This window comes from Bos javanicus, chromosome 25, assembly GCF_032452875.1.
Source record: "Bos javanicus breed banteng chromosome 25, ARS-OSU_banteng_1.0, whole genome shotgun sequence".
NCBI lineage: Eukaryota > Metazoa > Chordata > Mammalia > Artiodactyla > Bovidae > Bos > Bos javanicus.
In genome coordinates, this window is record NC_083892.1 from 34,125,253 (window position 1) to 34,148,319 (window position 23,067).

Here is a 23,067-nt window from a genome sequence, read left to right on the forward strand (position 1 = left end):
TTTGGACCATCTTCCCTTCTTCTTCCTCAGAGCTCCGTTTTCCCCTATGTGTGGCCCCTCCGTGGTTTGAAACCACTGGAATATGCCTACCAGCGTTGGGACAGAGAAGGCCTGACAAAAGAGAGGACTTAAACACGTCCCTGGGATTCTCCAGGCAAGAACACTGGAGTGGGTTGCCATTTCCTTCTCCAATGCATGAAAGCGAAAAGTGGAAGTGAATTCGCTCAGTCATGTCCGACTCTTAGCGACCCCATAGACTGCAGCCTGCCAGGCTCCTCCGTCCATGGGATTTTCCAGGCAAGAGTTCTGGAGTGGGGTGCCATTGCCTTCTCCTAAATAAGATTTAGAGTGTTATAATACCCCAAATGCTTAGGATCCAATTTTTAAAAAATCACTCACCATCCTAAGAACTAGGAAAAATCTCAACTTGAATGAGAAAAAGCAGTCATACAAAAGATAAAGAAGAGCCGAAAGTTCTTTAGAACTGAAAGATACCGTAGCAAAAAGAAAAGACCAAAATTCCACGGATGGCACCACGGCAGAATTGGCAGAGGAGACCACTGGTTAACTCAGGAGAATGGAAATGACCCAATCTGAGCCAGGAGAGAAGCGAGGTGATAAAACTGAGCATGGCCGCGGGGACTTGGGGACAGCCATACACATAGGCCAGCGTGGCCCCGGGAGGGAAAGAGAAAGAGGGTGGGGCTGAGAAAGAACTTGGAGACAAAATAGATGATAAGTTCCCAACCTGCCGATGGAAGAAGCTGAGTGAATGGCAAACAGGATGAACCCAAAGAAAGCCTCGCTGGCCTTGTGTGGGTTTAAAAGGTCAGCGAGGCGGACACTGTACCCAGAGGGGAGTGTGTTCCAGCTGCTCTTTTGAGCAGTGCTCTCAGCAGGCTGCCTTGGGGAGGCCCTTTCCCCTGAGTTATCGCTCAGGCTCTGGAGGGTTAGCCGTTAGGCAAGAGGAGGCTTGGTTTCCCTAAGGATTCTCTCTCTCATCTTGAAGAACCTTGGCAGAGGTTTGTGACCCGGAGCAGACCCTACTCCCGCTGCAGCGGGGGTTGGGGGGGGTGGTCCTGGGCTCTTTGGAGGCGACGGTGCCTGGGTGACATGCACACTAAAGGGGCGGCGTGCACCGCTCGCTGGCTTCCTTTCTTCCTTCCTTCCTGTTGCTGCATTCATGCCAACTCACTGTGATGTCAGCACCAGCTCAGTCGATCACTTACTGACGAGAAGTTAACGTACAGTGACGGCAAAGCTGCAGATCCTTTCCAGAGGACGATCTGAGACATCAGGTGTTGTCAACAGTCGGATGGAGAAAGAGCCCTTCTCTTTTTGCCACATGTGTCCCTTCAAAGCTGACTTCGCTCCCGCCACGTCCTTGGCCCCGGGTGGCCAGCGATTTGTTCACCCCGCTCTGCAGGGTGTCGGGCTGCCCCGGGGACTGCTGCTCAGTTGCCTCCGACTCTGTGCTACCCCACAGACTGTAGCCCTTCAGGCTCCTCTGTCCATGGGATTCTCCAGGCAAGAATACTGGAGTGGGTTGCCATTTCCTACTCCAGGGGATCTTTCCAACCCAGGGATCAAACCCACATCTCTTACGTCTCCTGCATTGGCAGGTGGGTTCTTTACCACTAGCACCACCTGGGAAGCCCTGGCATTGCTGCCTCTGACCTTCAGCATCAGTGGGAACTGGCTAATTGGTGCAGTTCAAAAGAAGGAATAGCACCTGTCTGACTGTTTATGCCCGTTTCCATATGTACACTGTCTTTATGATAAAAGTGAAAAAACTTAGGTACAGACCTAATATATAATAAACGATTGAATCAGACCTGCTCTGTTTGGGGTGGGGGAGACTTACTTGGCTTGTCTTTGATGAACCCCATTTTTTCTGTGTCTAATTTTTACATGTAAGAACATGGAAGCCTCCTTCCTGCCAGTAAGGGATTTGCCCAGCTGGCGACAGGCCTGTGGCAAGAGCCTGGTCTGGTTAAGAACTTCCTCTATTTTCCCACAGCCTTTTTATTTTCTTCTGTTGCTGACAGATGTTGCTTTTGGCCCCGTGAGCTCTATACTGTTTGGTTTTCCTGCTTCCCACTAAGTGCAAAAGAATGAATGATTGAAAGGTAGATTGCACAGGGCTCCCAGAGGGAGACCTCAAGGGCCTGTGGGGACCTCAGACTATCTCACGGTCAGCCCCCAACACTTGAAATGGAGACCATCCACCAGGCAGGATGGTCAAATTTCTTCCATCTGAATATTTCACACTCAGAGTAGAGTGATTTTATGCAGCAGGGCCTTGATTCCCTGACCTTGCTGAGGTGCCTCGGGGCATCATTGGTGGCACGCAGAGGTGCTCAGAGAGACTCCACATCTGTGCCCCTGAGCGCAGCTTGGGGTGTTTCTCAGTATCAGTGTGAGATCTTCTGCATTCCCTTTGACACTCTGTGTGTCTTTGCAGAGCTGGGTTTTTGGAAGTTGTTGGGATCCAACTACTCCTAAATGGAACTCTTTGGTATGTCTCTTGGCCTAGGGATACCATTTACTCAGATTCCAGGGGCTTCACAAGCCGAGAAAGTCGGGAGACCTGTGTCCTGGAGGATTACTGCATGGGCATGCTCCCAGCCCCTAAGTTCTTTTCGGTCTGTAGGCTTCATGTCAGTGGTTCATGCAGTTGATACATCCTGTGTGTTTCAGTGAATTCATTGACTTTTTTCATTCCATGAGAACTTTTCTCCAGCCCTAGGTGATGTGCCAAGCACTGTGCCGGGAAAGTGTGACACACACCCCCACCCGGAAAGTGACAGTTGAGCCAGGGTCTGAGGACCGAGTGGGGAGCAGGTAGAAGGAGAGCATCCCAGGCCTGGGTCAAGGCCCTGGGGACAGGGACACAGGCTGGAGAGGAGGGCAGGTGCATTCATGTACACCTCCGTGGGACGTTGGTGGTTTAACAGTTTGTTCTTGGCTTCAGCCCCCAGGCACGTGGCTCTGATCCTAGTTGGGAAGCATGAGGTGAAGGTTTTTCCTGACTTCCTCCTTGCCAGCCTGCCAACCCTTCCTTCTCACCACGAGCCAGATACCCAGGTGTCTTGGGGGAACTGTTTGTCCCTCGGGAACTGGGGACAGAACAAAGAGACGTGTCCACTCTGTTCCCCGGCTTGGGTGAGTGGCGAGTAAACCTCGCCCTTGGAGCCTCCCGGCCTCTGGTGGAAATAGATGCTCTCCGGGGTCCTTTGCACCGCCCTCTGCAGCTCTGGTCTGTCTGACATCTTACATCTCAGAGCTGTGGAGACCCCAGTCTTAGTGCTGTGGTTGACTTGGCGTGTGGCAAGGAGCAGTTGTTTAATTTTGTGGGTGTCAGTCCCCCCTTGGTAAGTAAGGGGGCCGGGCAGCCTGAGTCAGCAAGGTGGTGGGACAGGGAGCTGGCAGTTGTCATGGGGGGCTCTCCTGGGTCAGCATGTCAGCCCTGGCGGGACCCCCAGGCAGGCTCCGAGACCATGAGGACAGGTCCCCTCCACAGCAGAAGTCTCGTGGGCGCGCCAGACACCACTGCTGGGGTGGGTAGAGAGACGTGACTAACCCTGAGTAAACATTCAGTGTGTTTATAAGACAATTCTTTAAACAGTACTCTCTGGGTACTCGAGTTAAGATTGTCTTTTCACATCAGATATCGGAAAGGGTGAGCTGAGGTGATATCGGGAACTCAGCCTCTGAAACCAGCCCCTCAGATTAGTGACCAAGCTCAGAAGCAGGCTGAGGGCCGCCCTGAAGGGCCCGCTCCCGGCCCTCAGCTGACCCGGGGCCCCCGCTCTGGTTCCCCGAAGTCAGTGACAGCTAATGGAAGTCACGTGTGAAGTAATCTCGCGCTGCCCTCCTCGCCGAGCTGTGACTCAGGCATTTCTGACCGAGCCTGGAGCCGTGGTTGCGCTGAGAGCCAGCCACTGGGTAGGAGCAGTGATTGCAAAAGGGCACAATGAGATTGAAGAGCCAGCCCGGCCTTGGTGACAAGAGGCAGAAATGCACTGCGGGAGTGTCTGGGCCTCTGTGGACTCATCTGTACATACCTGCCAGGTTTCAGTGGTGGGAGGACCAGTCGAGCACCTTTCAAGGGGACTAAATAGGTTGGTGTGGTGGGGGTTCCCAAGAACACCATCTGGGAACTAAGCCAATTGGTGTGTGTGTGGGGGGGGGTTCCCCCAAGACCACCGTCTGGCTCAGTGATGCAGCAGGACTCACAGAAGTTGGCAAAGCTGCTTTACTCCCAGTCATAGTTGATTACGGCTGAGGGAGACGCGAAAGGACAGTCCAGCAGGAGCCGGCAGAAGCTTCCAGGTGTGCTCTGCCCGCGGGCGGGCTGTCCTCCGGGGGAGTCACACCATATTCTCCACCAGCAGCCACGTGCGGCCACGTGTCTTAGGTGCTGCCAGCCGGCGAGGCCCCCTCTAGCTGTGGCGTCCAGGGTTCCCTACTGAGAATCAGTCTTGAAGGCCCGGGGCACCCCCATGTCTGAGCTCACCTCTTGAGTCTCCAGAGCCCCAGAGGTCCCAGCAGTACGATGTGACTCAGAGCCCCAGGTGTTCCCCTACGCTGCAGCATTAGCATAAACCGTCTGGGTGACCCAAGGTCTCGGGTATGCAGAGACATTCTTATTAGGCGGCACATCCCAAGGGCTCAGAGGTTATTTCCATGGAGCTGTCCAAGGGCCAGTCCCTGAAGACCTGTGGAGCGTGCTGGTTCGGGGCATCCCGGGCCTGCCGGGGAAAGGGAAGCTGCGCCCCGCTGTGTCCTTGTGGGGCTGAAGCAGGCTGGTGTGGGGAACCTGTGGCTCCTCCTCAGGGCACTGGAGGCCCGGTCCTGGTTCCAGCCTGTGCCCAGGTGCACCCGGGGCTGAGCAGGCACCACGCCAGCCGCATGCTCGCTCGGTTCTGGTCCCGGGGCTCTGCCTGTTGCTGCATCCCTTGGGGTGTGCAGCCCAGACCGAAGCCTTCAGGGGGCTCCCCAGCAGGCCCCAGGCGGCCCCTGCTGACTTCTGTCGTTCTTTGTCTGGACAGATTCCTGATGAACATGGCAGACTCCAACATGGATGCCGGCACCACCACGTCTGAGATGGTGGCTGAAGAAGTGTCCCTTTTCAGCACGACAGACGTGATCCTGTTTTCTCTCATCGTGGGTGTCATGACATACTGGTTCCTCTTCAGGAAGAAAAAAGAAGAAGTCCCCGAGTTCACCAAGATTCAGACCACGTAAGTGACAACACTCAGGGTCCCCCCCGAGCACGTCTCTGCTGTCCTCCCGGCAGTGCTCAGGCAGGAGCAAGCCAGCTGAGAGGGGCAGGGCCCCTCGTAGCGTCTTGGGTTTTGCCTGATTGGTGGGCTCTGCTTCTGGTCTAGCTTCATAAGTGCTTCTGTTTGTGCTGCCCCTCACGTCGGTCAAGGTCCTTTGATGCCTGTCTCGTATTCAGGCGTCGCAGGAACCAGTCAGAGCAGAAGTCGCCGTACGCCGACAGGCAGCATGATGCTCTGGCATGCAGGGGCCTCAGCACAAGGCTCCCAGTTAATGCCTCACTCCAGGCCCTGACCGTGCCTTTCGTAAATGCACGGGCTCACCGAGGCACCCTCCTCAGGGCCAGGGCGCAAGGTAACGGGTCCTTTTGGGATTCCCTCGAATCCTTTTCATTGTCGACAAGGAGAGAGTTGCAGTTTGACGCTGCCTTAACATATCCTATTCACCTAACAGCTGCTCATTTCTCTTTTTATTTTATTTTAAAAACTTATTTATTTTAATTGGAGGATATTTCCTTTCTCTTTTTAAATGAAGAGAGGAGCCTGGAGCTTAGAGATTGGTTGCGGTCAAGGGTTGGTGACAAAGTAAGAGAAAAGCTATTTTTTCCTCCTCTACTGTCAGTGCTCAGACTGAACGCTCCTTTGAGCAAGCAGTTCTCCATCTCTCTGGACCCCAGCTGGGTGTGACACTGTCTCCTGAAGTTAGCATCAGCTCCCCCAGGTTACGGGTTCAGCCCCAGAGGCCCGCCCCCTGCCCCCCTCAGACAATGATCAACAAGTCCGGGTGCCAGCAACTACCTGGGTCAGAGGTTCCCATAACCCTCTGCTTGGGTTTGATTAATTCGCTAGAGGGGTACACAGAACTCAGGAAAACACCTTTCTTACTAGATCACCTGCTTAGTGTGATTTAGTAAGAATAAAAGAAATAGCCAGATGGAAGAGAGGCATAGGGCAAGGTGTGGGGAAGGGGCCCAGGGCTCCCCTGCCTCTCTGGGCTGCCACCTGCCCAATCCCTCTGTGTCGTCAGCAGCTCCAGGACTGTCCAAACCCCATCCTTTTGGGTTTTTGTAGAGGTTTCATTGTGTGTGCATATTGATTTAATCATTGACCGTTGGGCATTAATGCAGCCTCCAGGCCCGCTCCCCTCCCCGGAGGTCACTAACCCTAAATGCAGTGACCCCGCCCTCACAGGGCTCTTGTGGGTGACGTCTGTAACATCAACTAGCTCTAGTCCTGCCACTCGGCAGCTGCTTAGGTGTTTGTGTCCCAAAGTGTTTCGTACCAAGCACTACGCTGGACGCCGCAGGTATGCAAGAATGGCCTTTATGTTAAAGAAGCTAACAAGTCATGACTTGGAAAGGTACTTTAAAAAATTGTTTCTGAAACACTTTCAGCTCAACAGAGTGGGTGGCCTCATCGCTCATGATGGAGGGAGAGGTGAGCAGGCGGGAGACACAGGCTCTGGGGTCTCTACTGAGGCATCCTCTCTTGGAGAGGTCAGAAAGGTGTGCTGCAGGAAAGGGACCACATTCCAAGACTTCAAGGGCTTTGCCAGCAGAAGGCCAGAGCGGGGCGGGGAGGCTGGCAGGCGAGGGGAGGCTGGCAGGCGAGTGGAGGCCAGCCTGTACCCCTGGAACTGGACAGGTACATTCATGGTGTGGCAAAGTGTTCTTGGTGAAAAGGTATGGCACTCAAGAGGACCAGTGCCCAGGTCCCAGTTTAAAGGGGCCCTGCGTCTGCTCATCTGTAAGATGCAGGCATGTCCCAACCCCTACCCCTGAGGAAGGCTGTGCCATGAGAGAGCCTGGAGCCACCATTCTTGTGTTACCAGGGTCCCTGGGGTCACTAGATGAACTTGAAACAGAAGTCCTAGACTTTACAGATTCTCAGATTCAAATGGTTTCTCTTTGCCAGAGTGCTGAAACTCTATTTCCCTCTTTATAATCCTAAAATTTTCACCCTCCATATTTCAGTCCCCTTCTCGTCCCTCATGGTATCACGCTGAATATCTTGTGGCCAGGGTCCTGCGTTGTACACTGTAAGAGAAGCTGTCGTCGAGCAGTGGTTAGGGTCTGGGCCCTGATGTTGGTTACGAAGGTTTGAGTCCTGACCCCACCCCACCCTGTATTAGTCTTGTGACATTTGCCCTCACTTAATCTTTTGAAGTTTGTGTCTTTAATTATAAATCAGAGATAACAGTAGAACTGACCTCATAGGGCTGTAAAAATTAACCGACATGCTCCGTCATAGAGCTCTTTACCCAGCTCCTGGTGCTTGAAGAGCCCTCATCATTAATACCATCTCCAGTCTTACAGGAACCTTCCAGAACACCATCATTACCCTGTTTGGCAGAGAAGGAAGCTGAGGTGTTAGTGACTGAGTGTGCCTGAGGTCACCTAACTTACAAGCAGAGCTGGTTTTTCTTTTGAACCCGGATCTACAGACTGCACAGCCCCGTTTTCCCCGCTTTGCCAGGCTGCCTTCTGTCTCTTAAGATGTGGGTAATATCCCAGTGTAAAGGTGAGAGAGCTGAGACTCAGAGAGGCCGCTTTGCTGATGTGCCTGGGCCACGCAGCTGGCCCCGTGCAAATCCCTCCATGCTGCCCCTGCTCTCTCGTGCTTCCGGTGAGCGCAGGCGGCTCCAGCCACAGCTCGGCCTCCCTCACCGCCAGGCCCGTGGAGAGCCAGCGGTGTGGGGACTGTCTGTAGCCCACAGCTGGATCCAGAGTCCTCACTGATTCCCAGTGGCTTCCAGTTGGTCTTTTAAGGCCTTTTCAGGCCTTCACCACCTGGGATAGTGAGTCCAGACCTTTGAGCATGGATATTTTTTAAAAACCAGGCCAGTGGGAGCGGCTGTGTCTGACAGCAAGCACAGGATGCATGTCCGCAGCCCCCTGACCCCGGACTTCGGGGTGCACGCGATCCCCAAGGAGCCCCCATGTCGGCAGGTGAATCTCCCAGGCGTGCTGGCCTCGGGGGGGCCCTCATCACAAGGCTGGATTGGGCTTCAGAACCTCAGGTGCCCAGGGAGGGCTTCAAAGAAAGGTCAGTTCTAGAAGGCCTCCATGGTATTTTTCATAAGCTGTTTATTGAAATGCATAACATGCAGACATAAAAGTACACAGATCTTAAGCACATGGTCTGATCATTTTTCACAAAAGGGGCATAATCATGTAAGAAACTCCCCCCACCAGTCTCACCACCCCCAGGTCGCCCACTCTCCTGACTTCTCGTGACAAGTGTCGTCTGTGTCTCAGGATGTGTAGCGTTTGGCCATTTTTCCTGAGGTTTCTCCACATCACGTATAGTGATAGTTCTTTCGTTATCATTACATGGCGTTCAGTTGTGGGATAAACCATGACTTATTCACTCCCGTCACCAAGGCCCTTTAGATTGCTTCAAGCCTCAGGCATTGTTACCAGCGGCTCTGCAGGGAACACCTGTACAAGTGGACATGGTTCCCGTGTGGACGTCGCTCTGCTGGGTGTGCGGTGGACGTGGAGGTGGGGTCAGAGGGAAGGCTCACATGTGCCTCTGTTAGATACGGCCAGTTTCCCAGCCTGCAAGTACCAGCTCCCAGCCCTGCCCCCAGCATGCAGGGGTTCAGTTGCTGCCCATCCTCACCAACACTTACTTTTATCAGTTAAAAAATTTTAGCCTTTCTAGGGAGTTCCCGGGCGGTCCAGTTTTTAGGACCTGTTGCTTTCACTATCAGTGCCTGGGTTTGATCCCTGGTCAGCGAACTAAGGGGTTTCTGGCGTGGATTGTGAAGTATCTGCCTGCAATGCAGGAGACCCAAGTTTGATCCCTGGGTCAGAAAGGTCCCCTGGAGAAGGAAATGGCAACCCACTGCAGTATCCTTGCCTGGAGAATCCCGTGGACAGAGGAGCCTGGTGGGCTACAGTCCACAGGGTCACAAAGAGTCGGACACAACTGAGCCACTAAACCACCACCACCACTACAGTGAACTAAGACCCCACAAGCTGCATATATGGGCAAAAAACAATTTTTTAATGAAAAAAAAAACAATAAAATTTTAGCCATTCTAATGGGCGTGTGGTGGTACCTGTTTTAATCACATTTCAGTGATTTTTCATGTTTACTGGCCACTGAGGTATCTTTTGTGAAGGTCATTCAAGACTTTGGCCATTTTTTTCTTGCCAGGTTATTAACCTTCTTCATTTGTCACAGTTCTTCATGTATTCTAGATCCGAGTCCTTCATTAGATATCTACATATCTTCAGAATCTTTTTGTAACTTGCCTTTAACTCTCTGAACAGTATCTGTCTTTTTGTGATCAGAAGTTCTTAAACGGGTCCAATCGTGAACTTTTGGTTGGCCTTCACATTTATGGCTAATGCTCTGGTGTCCAGTTTAAGAAGCCTTATCTTGTGGTCATGGAGCTTATCTTTTGTATTTTCTTCTGAAAGCTTCACTCTTGTAGTTTTTATCTTAGATCTGCCATCCAGCTAAAATTGATTGGGTATCAGCCAATTGTCAGGGCCCTTTGAGATTGATTTTTTCCTTTACGGATATCCATATATTCAGTTCAGCACCATTTGTTACAATAGAAAAGGTCATTCTTTTCTCACTGCACTAAAGTGTCATCACTGTGGATGTGAATCGGGGGGCCAGAGAGATGGGGGTTGACTTCTAGACTCCTTGTTCCATTGGTCTGTTTTCTGTCCTGTCCCCAGTACCACACTGTTCTGTTTTCTGTGATTTTATAGTAACTGTTGACTTGGTATCTGGTAGTCCAAGTCTTCCAGCTTTGTTCTTTTAAGATTCTGTTGGCTTTTGGGGGCCCTTGGCATTTCCAAGTAACTTTTTTTTTTTAACTTGGCCAAAGCTCAGCTTGTGGGATCTTAGTTCCCCAATCGGGGATCAGACCCAGACCCCAGCAATGAAAGCACAGAGTCCCAACCACTGGACTTGCAGGGACTCGCCTCCATGTAACTTTCAGAGTCAGTTTGTCAATGTCTGCTGCTGCTGCTGCTGCTGCTGCTGCTGCTAAATCACTTCAGTCGTGTCCGACTCTGTGTGACCCCATAGACGGTAGCCCACCAGGCTCCCCGTCCCTGGGATTCTCTAGGCAAGACCACTGGAGTGGGTTGCCATTTCCTTCTCCAATGCATGAAAGTGAAAAGTGAAAGTGAAGTCGCTCAGTCGTGTCCGACTCTTAGCAACCCCGTGGACTGCAGCCCACCAGGTTCCTCCGTCCATGGGATTTTCCAGGCAAGAGTACTAACAAATGAAAAAAAAAAAAACCTGCTGGGATTGGATGGAATCTCGCAATTAATTGGCATCTTCCAGTATTGAGCCTTGAGCCTTCTAATCCGGAAACATGGTTTTATCCCCCTGGGGAGGTGTTTCGAACAGTTTACGATAGCAATTAAAGACTTGTAATAGAGAGCAGTTACAAGCAGCGCATCCTCATAGTAATAATCCCTCTTTCATCTCCACTCCCTCTCACTCCTCCCCCTTCGCTCAGCTTGTACCTCTGGGCAGAGCGCGTGGGGCCAGGGCAACTCCCAGTGTGGGGGACCCCAGAGTGGGGTTTGGAGCTCAGGGCCCCTCTGTGCCACATGCACTTTGCTTGCACGTATAATACAGCCCCTTCCTATTGGGTGGGAATTTGTTTCTTTCCTCCTTCCATGGTGCAGAGATAGTGTCCTGTTCCCATCCTGTCCTTTGTCTGGGTCTCCAGCCCAGCCCCCGGCCTGTCGGAGTGAAGATACTCAGAGAAAGGCTGTTGACTTAGTAAATGCTAAAATCTGCACGTGTGTCTGCCTCTCGAGCAAACTGGCTCACAGGCTGGGTGTGGCTTACGTTACTTTTTTTTTTTTTTTTAATTTACAACATTGAAAGCCCTAGCAGTTTCACTTAAAACTCACTTCTATATAACCTTTTTTGAAAAAGGGGGAAAAAAAAAAAAAGCATTCCAGAGGACCCGGCCACGCTGTGAGCCCACCGTGACCGCGGCCAGCAGGGGCTGGGGCTGAGCAGGGCCGCCCGTGTCGAGGGGGTCCGCACAGCAGCCTGCGCCCCCAGCCAGCCCCGGCCGTGCTCCCCCTCGGCTCTGCTCACAGCCTTGGGAAGCCCTCACGCCTGCAGCCTGCTCCTCTTGTGGGGCCTAAGAGTGCTTTCAGGAGAAACAAAGCTGCTTCTTACAGAACGTTGCAAGCAAACACCGAAGCATGGGGGGCACCCAGGCCCCCGCCACCATTTCAGCTCGCCACTCCGGGCCATTCCCCACTCTTGCCAGATTACCTTAAAGCTGGCGTATGATTTCACCATTAGTCCTGTAACTCATATGAATGATGAATAAAGAAATCACATGCTTTCATAGGAAACTGGAAATATCTCCTGTGAAACTATAGGGAAACCTGCACTAGCAGAATATTCCAGTTGTCTCACATTCGAGGACTTCCCCTTTCTAAACCTAACACACCGCCTCCCTCCCACCCCTTCAAGTCCACAATATGTGTCAGTATCAGTGGATACTCGGCCGGCATTGTTCATAGTTCCTTGAGTGACCAAGCCATTTTTTTTAAACCTTTTTTTTTTTAAAGATTCAGGATCTAAAGCCATACATTACAATTGATTACTCAATCTTCTCAACCTCTCTTTTGGAGGGGTCAGGTCTACATGCAGTAAAAGTCTCCTTTTTTTTTAAATTTTTTAAAATATATTTTATTTTATTTGGTTGCATTGAGTCTTAGTTACAGCATGTGGGATCTAGTTCCCTGACCAGGGATCGAACCCAGGCCCCCTCATTGGGAGCACAGAGTCTTAGCCACTGGACCACCCGGGAAACCCCCCAAATTCTCCTTTTTTAAAAAATTATTTTGAATTGGAGGATAATTGCTTTGCAATATCATGCTGGTTTCTGCCATGCACATTCCCCTTTTTGAAGTGCACAGTTTGATGAGTCCTGACAGGTGTGTGCAGTTGCGTAACCAGCGCTACGGTCAAGATAACCAAGGACATTCCGCACCCCAGAAGGCACCCCCCACAGGCCCCTTCACGGTTGGCACTCCCCAGCCCCCACCCCTGGCAACTGCTGGTCTTACTTCTGTCCCGCACTTTCGCCTTTTCTGGCAAGTCATGCTCACTGGGGCTGTGGCCTCTCGTGCCTGGCTGCTTCCCCATCACACAGTGACAGATCTCTTTCGGTCCGAAGGCTTCATTCCACCCCTGTGACTCCCTCACAGCATTTTTTGTTGAAGAAACCAGATCATTTGTTTCCCCGAGTTTCCCACGGTCTAGATTTTACTGACTGCATCCCACTGGGGGTTGCTTCTGAAAAGCCACAAAGAAGCTCATTTTCCTCCATGACCTTTGTTTGACGGCTCGCTCTCAGCAGAAAGGCCAGGAAGACCAGGAGTCGAGGCCACCAGCACCATCTCTGACCATTCTCTGTCTCCCGAGTGCTGTCCTGGTGCTGGCTCTTTGCACACCCAGCTCAGGGCCACCTTTCCTAGACAGGGGTCCTTGGCTCTGACAGTGGAAACGCAAACGGATTTTACAAAGAGCAAAGCATGAGGAAAGGCCGTGGAGGGTGGACCGTGCCCGAAACCGCCTGCATCTGTGGTGGACACGGCGAGGACGTGGGCTCAGGACATTCACGCTGCCCCTGTACTCGGAGCTGAGGGTTTTCTGCTGCCACCTGACCACGAGGGACCGCTCCCGTCCCTTGATGGGACTGGGGAGGTTTTGCCATTCTAGCCAGTGCCCCAAAGCTCAGACGTGGCCTGTCTGGGAAGCGATGCAGGGCCGAGTGTCAGTGGCCCTTCTGACCTCACTTGGCATCCTCTGGGCTCTCGGTGCCAGTGGCTTCATCTCTGGGGGCCAGGGGCCAGGGCGTAGGGACACGGGGCATCCTCAGGGCCTCATGTGCAGGTGGGACGCACGAGGGTGGTACAGTGGACAAGGCTCAGACAGCCGAGGTGCCACTGGCGGGTGTCAGGAGGGAGGCACCCCCCAGGCTGAGTCTGGAGGCTGAGTAGGAAGCTGGGAGAGGGCCTCGTGTACTGACGCCAGGACCAGGAGAACAGGGCCTGCTCTGGGGAAGGTGTATCCTGGCAGGGCCTGGGTGTAAGTCACCAAGGGAGTCGGGGGTCGTGAAGGGAGCCAAGATAGGAGAGCTGAGGCTGGGGAGGGACCCGCAGGGCCTTGGGGTTTTTGTCTGACCCTCGTGGGGAGCCGAGGGGAGGGCTGGTGCCAGGGCAGCCCCAAGAGCTACGGTTTGCGTCTGGGCCCCACACAGATTGGAGGACGGTCATCAGGAGGTGTCCTGCTGACCAGGGCCCATGGTGTCCACCAGGGGAACATCACTCCCCCTGAGGCTCAGAGTACCCTCAGTGACAGGGAGGAATCCCTGGGAAGGGCAGTGAAGTGTTCATGGGGACCGCCGTGTCCTGTGTCCTGACCAATGGGGTGACCAGGGAGATGCAGCCTTGCTCTGCTGGGGGCGGGTGGGGAGCAGACCCTCAGCCTGCCCTGCTGGGGAGTGGGAGGGTGCCTCTGGGCTTTCCTGGAGCTGAAGTTACTGCTTCAGCCCCAAGCTTCACTCCCCTCCAAAGTCAAATGGGGCAGAATCCTTTCCACCTTCCCGGTGGGGGTGGGCGGGGCAATTACCTGAAGTAGAAAAGGAAGTGAACAGGAGCACTCTGTACGCAGGGGTCCCCCCCTTTCTTGTCTCTGACCCCTGGCCTCCCACACTGCTGCATGCTCCCACCTGCCTCGCCGCTTTCTGCCCACGGCGGTTCCCACTCTGGGCCCGGGTGGTGGAGAAAGCTGCTGTTTCTCAAGCTCCAGGGAGCCACTTTGTTTTCACCCCAGGCAGCTTTTCCCAACCACTAGCCACGAGGTTTCCGCCACGAGGCTCTGGTGGGTCTGCCCCCTTCTACCACCCGCTCTACCACCATCGATGTCACCCAGCTCTCGGCCCTTTTCCCCGCCTGCCGCCCTGGGGCCTGGAGAACTTGTCGCCACCCACAAGGCTCTGAAGGGAGCCACTCAAAAGCAGCTGTCCCACGTGTTGCCGGGAGCAAGGGAAAGTCTCAGAAGTCAGTTCCGCTTTGCTGAAAATTAAATTTTACAAAGCCTTCTGAGCATGGCCTGGGACTGGAAAGAGAATGAATCACGCCAGCCCTTGTGGTTTGTCTCGGTCCAAGTGACTCAGTGTTCTTGTCCACCCTCCTTCGGGCCGATACAGTCCCCCCCACCACCCCCGCTATAGTTGACCTCAGAAACCAGAGGCACTTCTGCTCCCAGTTTGGGGGTGGGGAACCTAATTGGAACCGTTTGTACTCTGGAGCCGTGTGGTCTCAGCTCTGCGCCTGGGCCAGCCGCGGCCTCTCCTGATGGCTGTTTACTTGGGTGCCTTCAAAGGGGGGCTCCCCACATGGAACCATCTCAGCCCACCCTGCTGGGCGTTCCCCGCACTGCAGTGAGGGGCCAAGATGTGTTAGTTTCATGGACCGTCTACCCCAGGAGACTGAAGCCAGTGTAGTAGGCTCTGTCCCCCGCAGTTCTTTTGTAGGGAGGGAGATGGGAGCCAGATCTAATTTAACGGGATTCCAGGGAGGCCGGCAGCAGGCTCCTTTATAGGGATGCAGCCGTGCCATAGCAACCTGCCCCACCGCTTCCCAGGGTCCAGAGGAGCTTTGTTCAGCCTGCACGACTTCATTTTTTTTTTTTTTTTTTTCCTTAAAGTGGAAAAGGGGGAGGCTGTGGGGAGAAAGGGCTCTGCTATAAACAGTTACCAAGGAGACTCCAGCTGGGGCTGGGGAGGTTGCCTCCTTCCCTCGGTCCATACAGGAGGAGGAGGGGTGTGTGCCAGACGCAGGGGCTCATGGGAGGCTCCAGCCGGGAGTCTCGGTTCCTCCCCACTGGGCCCGCCAGATGCGGCTGCTCTCCCAGGCACCGGGGTCAGAGGCAGGCAGGGGCTCTGCGGGGCTCCCGAGAGAACAGAGCGTCCAGGAGGATGTGTGGCGTCCGTGGGCCGGGCTGCCCGCCTCCAGCGCCGGTAGAGAATGGACGGAGCCCGACCTGCTAGCTGCTGGCCCCCTGCACGCATCCAGGGGCGCAGCATTCTGCCTGGCCCCCACGATCCAGAGCAGCTGGGCATGAGAAGCCATGGGGTGCACCTACTCAGCTCATCAGGACGAGCCCATCCCGAGGTCAGTTCCAGACAGCATCCAGGGAGATGGTGTGGATGCCCACAGGCACCCCCACTGGGGTGTGGAGGGAACTTGCTCCTGGGCAGGGACGTCTGGAGGCACAAGGAGGGCACGGCCTAAAGAGCAGCCCCCGGGGGCTCGCCGGGGCACGGCCACCCTGGCCCCCGAGGTCCTGGTTTGCAGGCTGCATGTCTCTGCTTCCTGAAGAAAGGGGTTTAGACCAGAAACCAGGAGGGCCGCAGTCACCCTACCCATCCCTCACCCTGGGAAAGATTGGGTTCTGAGTGCGAATCCCAGTGCACAGCGGTCAGGAGCGGGGAAGCCAGGCAAGGGCACCCAGGGGTGGCCCTGCTCAGGGCCTGGCAGCCGGGTATCAGCAGTGGGAGCGTGAGGAGCCTGCCCCGTGTCGGGCAGTGACTGGAGGCACGGACGGAGTCTCCCCCTCCTCCTCGGGTTTCCTGTCCCGCTCGTGGCTCTGTGGGTGTGATCTTTCCCCAGGGGCTGAAGCTAAGGACAGTGCTGGCCTTCAGAAGTGCACGCCTTTCTCAGGAGCACCCTGTTCCTGGGGGTGGGGGGCCTTAGCACCTTGTGCCTGCCCTCTGACACCCCCAACCAGACCTGCGTAGAGGGCCCCCTTTCCCCTTCCTGCCAGCCTGGAACACCCTCTCCATGCAGCTGCATAGGGAGCCCCCCCTCCCTGGCCCTCCTCCCCAGAGCTCATCCCCGCCGGCTGCCTGGGCCTCATCCAGGAGCCCCTCAGCTGCCGCGGCTTTCCCTTGCAAGAGCCATTCCCTCCCTGAGACCAGAGCCCAGCTCTTCCTCGAGGCTTTTCCTGTCTCTCTGGGCACAGTGCCTGCTCCTTCTGGAGCCTGTGGCCTGCGGATGCCCCATCAATTTGGTCTTCTCACACCTCACCCTGCTGAAATCACAGAGCCACCTAAATACTTTCCCCTTCCCTCTTTATCCCTAAAAGTTAGACGAGTTCCCAGTGCAGAGCACCCCACTGGGGCGGCTGCAAAGGTGGAGATGCAGGGTTTTCAATCAAGGAGTCCGAGGCCTTGAGAGGCCTGACTTATCCAGTCGGGGGCCTATTTAGTAGAAGAAGCAGGCTTTGACCCTGAACCTCTCTGCTCCTGAGGTGTGGCCCCTCCTCTTCCTCTTTGATTTTCCGAGCCTGGTGACAGGCCCTGGGAAGGTAGGGGCCACCTTGTGTAGTCTCATGCCTGCCCCCCCTTGGGTGGCCCACATCACCTGGAGGTGGAGGACGGGCAGCCGGGTGCTCAGTGGGTGGTGGGTGTGCCCTAGTCCCTGTCTTCAGTGAGGACTCAAGTCCACTTGGCTGAAGCTTGTATGGAAGCCTCTGTCCTTTGAGAGAGGAGAGCTTTTCCACTGATGTCAGACCCTCAGGTGGGTCGGGGAGCCTCCAAAGGCCTCTGAGGCCACCTCAGCCAACCTCCTGCTGGGCGAGGACTCAGGACCGACCATCCCAGAAGCTGATAAGGCTTCATGTGCCAAGTGCAATCGTGCTCATGCTGATTGCAAAGAGATACACAGGCAGCTCCCCCCAGTTGTGACACCCAGCCCTCAGGTTGAGCAAGAACACACTGAAGGGTTTGGACGGAGGCGTGAAGACGCATTGAAGGTGGTAACAGACAGCCTCATGTCAGTGGCAGGGAAGGTGCTCAGGAGCTTAGGCCTCGTGTTTTCGGGATAAGCAGGAGTCTGTGGGAAAAGGGTTAAAGGAAGGCGCTCTAGGCCAAGGCGGCAGTGGGTCCGAGGGCAGGGAGGAACTAGGAGATGCCCAGCTGGTCATTGTGGCCGATCATTTAGACAGTGGAGGAGGATGGATTCTGAATCGAAGGGCCCTATTTCTTTCTTTAGAATGGCTTCTCTGGTGTGGGTCTCTCCCAGGGTATGTCTTCAGCCATCCTGATGTCCAGACACAAGGCGGTGGAGTTGACAGGATCCTAGGGACCATCACGGAGGGGTGGCCTCGGGAGGGGGCTGGCAGGCAAGGCCAGGGCAGATCCTGAAGGGACTTGTGTACCTCTGGCCTGTGGATCATGGGAGCCATGGAAGGTTTTAGAGTGCAGCAGTAGCGTGGTCAGAATCTTATGTGGGAGACTCCTGGTTGCCTTGAGAGGTGGAAATTGGAGGTGAGACAAAGCCATGGGGACCATGGGCTGGTAGGGGCCCAGGGAGTGAACTTGACCTTTCATTCTCATGCTCTCCTGTACCCAGTGGGTCAGCCCTGGTCCCGTGAGGTGTTAGATTTGGGTCTACCAGGTCCGGGAGCCTGGGTCGTCCCTCTTCCAGCCTGGCACTGGACTGGAGGCAGCTAATGGCGTGGGCACCATGGTGTCTCCCGTGCCCATCAGACACTTTTATTTTTCAGGACCTCCTCTGTCAAAGACAGAAGCTTCGTGGAGAAGATGAAGAAGACGGTGAGTTCTCTTTCTGTCTGTGCTCGGCCCTGGTGGGCAGGTGGAGATGGCCAGCAGAAGGCCAGCTTCGCTTGACAGGAAGAGAGAGGGCGGGTGGGAACGGACTCCGCTCCCACGCGTGTACATTCTAGTCTAACCAGAGCCTTGAGGCTGCTCTGCCGTTGCCGGGACAGTTTACTCTGTTTGTTGAATGTTTACTTCTTGAACAAACCAAACTCTAGGAACAGACCCTCCCTCTGTCTCAGATGCCGCCTGGCTCCTTCCTCCCAGACCAGGCTGTGTCCACAAGCAGATGTCCACCTCACATGGCTGTGGTCCTAGCGCAGCTACAGTTCTCGCTCTTTGTTTTTGTTTATTTAAGTATCAAATTTTATGACACGGTACTTCATTCATGTGGTTAAATCCAAAACACAAACTATTGAGGTGGAAAACTTCTCTCCTGTCCCTGTCACCCATCACCGTTCGGAGAACTTCTTTCTGTGCGTGTAATGAAAACAAACAAACTTTTATTTTTACTTTTTAAACACAAAAAGTGGCATATTACATACACTGCTATAGACCTTTTTTTTTTCTCTCACTTAATGTCTTGGAGATTACCTCACAGCAATTCAGAGATACCTCCCTCATCCTTTATTGTAATTGCATAATGATTCCACTCGTGGCCACAAGTACTATAATTTGCTTCGACGCTGCCTTGTTGATGGGTGTTTGGAATATTGCTCATCTTTAGCTCTTCCTTCGTGACTTCCCTTGTGCTTCCCCTGTGGCTCAGCTGGTGAAGAATCCACCCGCAATGCGGGAGACTTGGTTCAATCCCTGGGTTGGGAAGATCCCCTGGAGAAGGGAAAGGCTACCCTCTCCAGTATTCGGGCCTGGAGAATTCCATGGACGGTATAGTCCATAGGGTCACCAAGAGTCGGACACGACAGAATGACTTTCGTTTAGCTCTTACAGAGAGAGCCACTGTGACCATGTAGATCAGTTTGCATATTTGCAAATACGGTCCCGGATGCGGAATTGTTGAATCAGAAGGTACACGTGTTTGTGATAAAAGCTGCCAAATTGCACCCCACCCCCCAGGGTTCACACCAGGGCAGTCACTAGCAGGCGTGAGAAGGTCTGTTCCCCCACAGCTTTGCCAACAGAGTCCACTACCAGAGTTTGGGGTTTTGCCCATTTTCTAGGTTAAAAAAAAAGATTTACCTCTGCAGTTCTAATTTGCATTTTTTCTATGAATTAAAGCAAATTCTCATGGGATGGCTTTTATTTTTTTCTTTTTTAATAGATTCTTTGTTCAGCTCTTTTGCCCACTTTTCTGTTGGGATTGATCTTTCTCAAGAAATTCCTTAAAATTATTAGGGAAGTTAACCCCTTGTCTGTGATATGACTTAAAAATATTTTTCCCAGTTGATAGTTTGTGTGTCACTCAGCTTACTGTGTGTTTGTTTTAAAAATTCCATAGTCCGTTTTACTTTTCTATGACTACTGGACTTTGAGTCATCATGTGAAAGGCTTCCCCACTCTAAAGAGATATAACAATTCTTCCATGTTTTCTCTTGTATCTTTATGATTTCTGTTTTCCATATTTAAAATTCAATCTGTTGGGAGTTTATCCTGGTGTAAGATGTAAGGTTTGGGTCCAACACGTTTTTACTCAGCTGTCTAAATTCCATGTAATGAAGTCCATCTTTTCCCCACTAGTTTGGTCATAAATGTAATTTTCATTGGTATTTGAGTCTATTTCTACATTTTCCTATTCTGATACTTTGATCCAGCTGTCTGTATATAAACAATATCATACTGTTATAACTTGTTTTAATATCTGTAGCACTAAGCACTTCCTCCCTCTCCCCATCACTCTTATTTTTCACTTTCCTAGCTTTTACTTCATGTATATTCACTTATTTGGGATAACAGTTTTATTGGGATTTAATTCATACCCCATACAGTTCTCCAATTTAAAGCTTACACACCAGTGGTTTTTTAGTGTATTCTCAGTTGCACAAACCATCACCACAGTCAATTTCAGAACATTTTCATCTTACCCAAGAGAAACACTTTACTATTAGGAGTCACTCCAGTTTCCCCACCCTGAGCCCTGAGCCACGTTCATCTGCTGTCTCTGTGGAGCTGCCTGTGCTGGGCCTTCCACGTGAGTGAAGCACTCAGTACCTGGCCCTTGGTGGCCTCTTCCACTGAGCTTGGTGTCTTCAGGGTTCGCCTGTGCTGTAGCAAGTGCCAGCACTTCTTTCCTTTCTGCTGCCAAATGATGTTGCAGCAATGGGTTCATACTTACTTTGCTACAAGATTTTTAGGATCATGTTGTTGATGAAAAAGAAGAGCTGTTGCAGTTTTTATTAGGATCGCGTTATTTCCGTATCGTGGGTGGAGGCCCAGCATCCTGCTGTCGAATCTCTGTGAGAAGCAGAGGTCTTTCCGTTCGGCGGGGCCCTCCGCCACTGAGTAGTTGTTGTTGCTCTTCAGTCGCTAGGTCATACCTGACTCGTCTGCGACCCCCTGGACTGTAGCCCACCAGGCTGTCTGTCCATGGTGTTTCCCAGGCAAGAATACTGGAGTGGGTAGACATTCCCTTCTCCAGGGGACCTTCCCGACCCAGGGATCACAGCTGAGCCTCCTGCAGCTTCTGCGTTGGCAGGCGGATTCTTCGCCACTGAGCCGCCTGGGAAGCCCCTTGTCACTCGGTGGCTTCTTACGTGTTTCTTGTTTGGCTTATTTCTAGGTTCTTTATATATTTTGATGCTACCGTAACTACTGTTTTATATCAGGTTTACCTTCCTTTCCTTGGTATCATAAGCATCATTTTAAAATACATTTTTAAATGATTTGGAAATGATTTGTAAGAAAATTCAGGAAATGAAAAAGGTATGGGAGCACTTCACAGCAGTTGTAACCCCTGCGTTTTATTGTCGTCACCCGCACCTGTCAGTCAGGGCTCGATGCCAGACCAGAGACCCTCCAGGCAGTTTGGCCGCTGGAAGGCCTGCTGCTGAGGTCTGCAGAAAGGGACCGACCGGAAGGTGGCCTGTGCCTCGCTTCCACCTTCCGTATCTTGCAGAGTGCATCCCATTGGCTGGACCAGTTTGCTGCCTCCCTGACTGCAGGGCGTCTGGGGGATGGAGTTGGGGCTTTTCCAGAGCTGCTGCGGAGGGCGCCGTGGGAGGGCGGCGGAGTCAGAGCCTGTGGGCCAGTCTAGATGGGGTACCTCCCCCCACTGTCTAGGTTTTTATAAAGCATGTGTGATTACTTTTGCAAACATCCAGGAAAACTCACCCATATTTTCCCACTTAGAGACTCTTGGTATATTTCATGCTCTTCTTTTTCCTTTCTGCATGAATGTGTATAGACTGTGCACACACATGTCGGGTGGATATGTAACAAAATTGGATTACGCTATACATAGTCTTTGGTCACTATAAGTGTATTTTTTCTTGTTTTTTACTGAACTTTATTTCTGCTGTTTTCAAGTGTTATGTAAAGATCTGCCCACAGTGTGACTTTGAGCAGCTGTGTGTATTGGATTACCTTGGTGGCTTCAGCTGGAGCCGGCTGGGTGGCCTCTGACCCCACCCGCCGCAGTGGCTGTGGTAGTGAGATGCTGGCCCAAGGTGACTTAGAAAGGACCTGAAGGAGGAAAGAAAGAGGGTATCCTTAGGGACCTGCCTGCCCCTGTGGTCACCTTGAGTCTCCGGTGAAGCCTGTGGCTCTTGGCCCCTCACTGACCCCCGTGTGTCCGGCCATCCCTAGGGCAGGAACATCATCGTGTTCTACGGCTCCCAGACGGGGACTGCTGAGGAGTTTGCCAACCGCCTGTCCAAGGACGCCCACCGCTATGGGATGCGGGGCATGGCAGCTGACCCCGAGGAGTATGACCTGGTGAGTGCCCGCCACGCCCCGGCCCCTTCCTCCCGCGCAGTGCGGTCCAGGGTGTTAAGGCAGGCGTATCTGGATCGTGGAGACACGAGGGCAGAGTTAGGCAAAGGGACAGGCGGGATTGGGCACCTCTTGTCATTTGTCCCAGCAGCCAGGCGGCCTCCAGACATAAAGAACCCCTGGCCCAGGTGTGTGCATGTGCGCTGCCTGCCCGGCTCTCCACGCTGCAGGCTCTATGAGCGCTGGGCAGGTGCCCACAGAAGGGACCCGGGCACCTCGTGCATTGGGTGTGGCTTAAAAGATGACAGGGTCTCGGTAGGTCAGGAGAGGAACTGTCTCTTGTGTTTCCTCAAACCCCCTCTCCTGGACTGCAGTGTCGGGGGAGCCAGACTCAGGAGCCGGGGGGGGCGGGTTCTGGACTCTAACCCTGCTCCCCCGACTGCCTGGGGGACTTGGCCCAGCCCCTCACTGGGGGGCCTCGTCTACAGGGAGAGGTGAGGGTATTGGACGAGCCATCTCTAGGAACCGTGCAGCTCAGCTTTGCATGGAGGCTGTAAACTCATGTGTCTGGGCTTGGGGAGGGCCCAGGAGAGCCCGGGGATTGAGGGGAAAGCCCCCATTTGGGGCTATAGGATCCCCCCTCCCCCGTCTCCTCCTTCAGCTGTCCTCGGCACGTGGCTCCTTTGGGCCCACACAGTGCTGTCTGCAGGACTTAGTCCCCACCTCCTGGCCCCAGCCACACCCAGCCTGTCTCTGAGGCCGTAGGGGCCAACTCACCTTGCTCACGCTCCTCCCAGCACTGGCTCCTTCCCCGGTCATAGCTCTCCAGACTGCAGGAAACATCCAGCAGTCTGCTCACTGGGACGGCCATGCCGTTGGCCCCAGGGGACACGGTGGGCAGAGAAAGGGGAGTGGTCCTTAGGCCCCAGGAGAGGCGGGGCTGACAAAGCAGCTAGTCCTGGGAAGACGCCCCAGGGAGCGCCTTCCTGCTTCTCCCCACAGGGTCATTGCCAGTCATCACGTGGGCTCCAACGTGATGAATGAACTTCCCCTGAGAAGCCCTGTCTTCTGAGTGCCAGCTGCTTCCCACCTGTGCCCCTCCTTCACCTTAACCAAACCGGCCCCCGCCTACTCCACACACACGCCCCCTTCAGTCTTGGGGATGGCACCACTATCCCTCTGTCTTAGGACCTGGGTTTCGAGTTGACAGACAGTTGGTTAGGAATCACATGAACTCAGGCCCCCCGGGACTCCGTAGGG

At 53.6% G+C, this 23,067-nt stretch overlaps 1 protein-coding gene across 4 annotated transcripts in view; it reads left to right on the top strand.

Moving 5' to 3' along the window:
• LOC133238627 (NADPH--cytochrome P450 reductase) overlaps positions 1 to 23,067 on the top strand; it is a 54,337-nt gene that overhangs the window by 23,779 nt on the left and 7,491 nt on the right. For 2 of the 4 annotated variants that reach the window (XM_061401943.1, XM_061401944.1), the window contains exons 2-4: positions 5,055 to 5,246; positions 17,868 to 17,916; positions 21,682 to 21,810. In XM_061401943.1, the coding sequence (XP_061257927.1) occupies positions 5,062 to 5,246; positions 17,868 to 17,916; positions 21,682 to 21,810 (363 nt within the window). In that variant the 5' untranslated portion in view covers positions 5,055 to 5,061. Of the gene's footprint in view, positions 1 to 4,037; positions 4,125 to 5,054; positions 5,247 to 15,168; positions 15,473 to 17,867; positions 17,917 to 21,681; positions 21,811 to 23,067 lie in introns of those variants that run through there. The other 2 variants (XM_061401942.1, XM_061401945.1) reach the window with 2 other exon arrangements.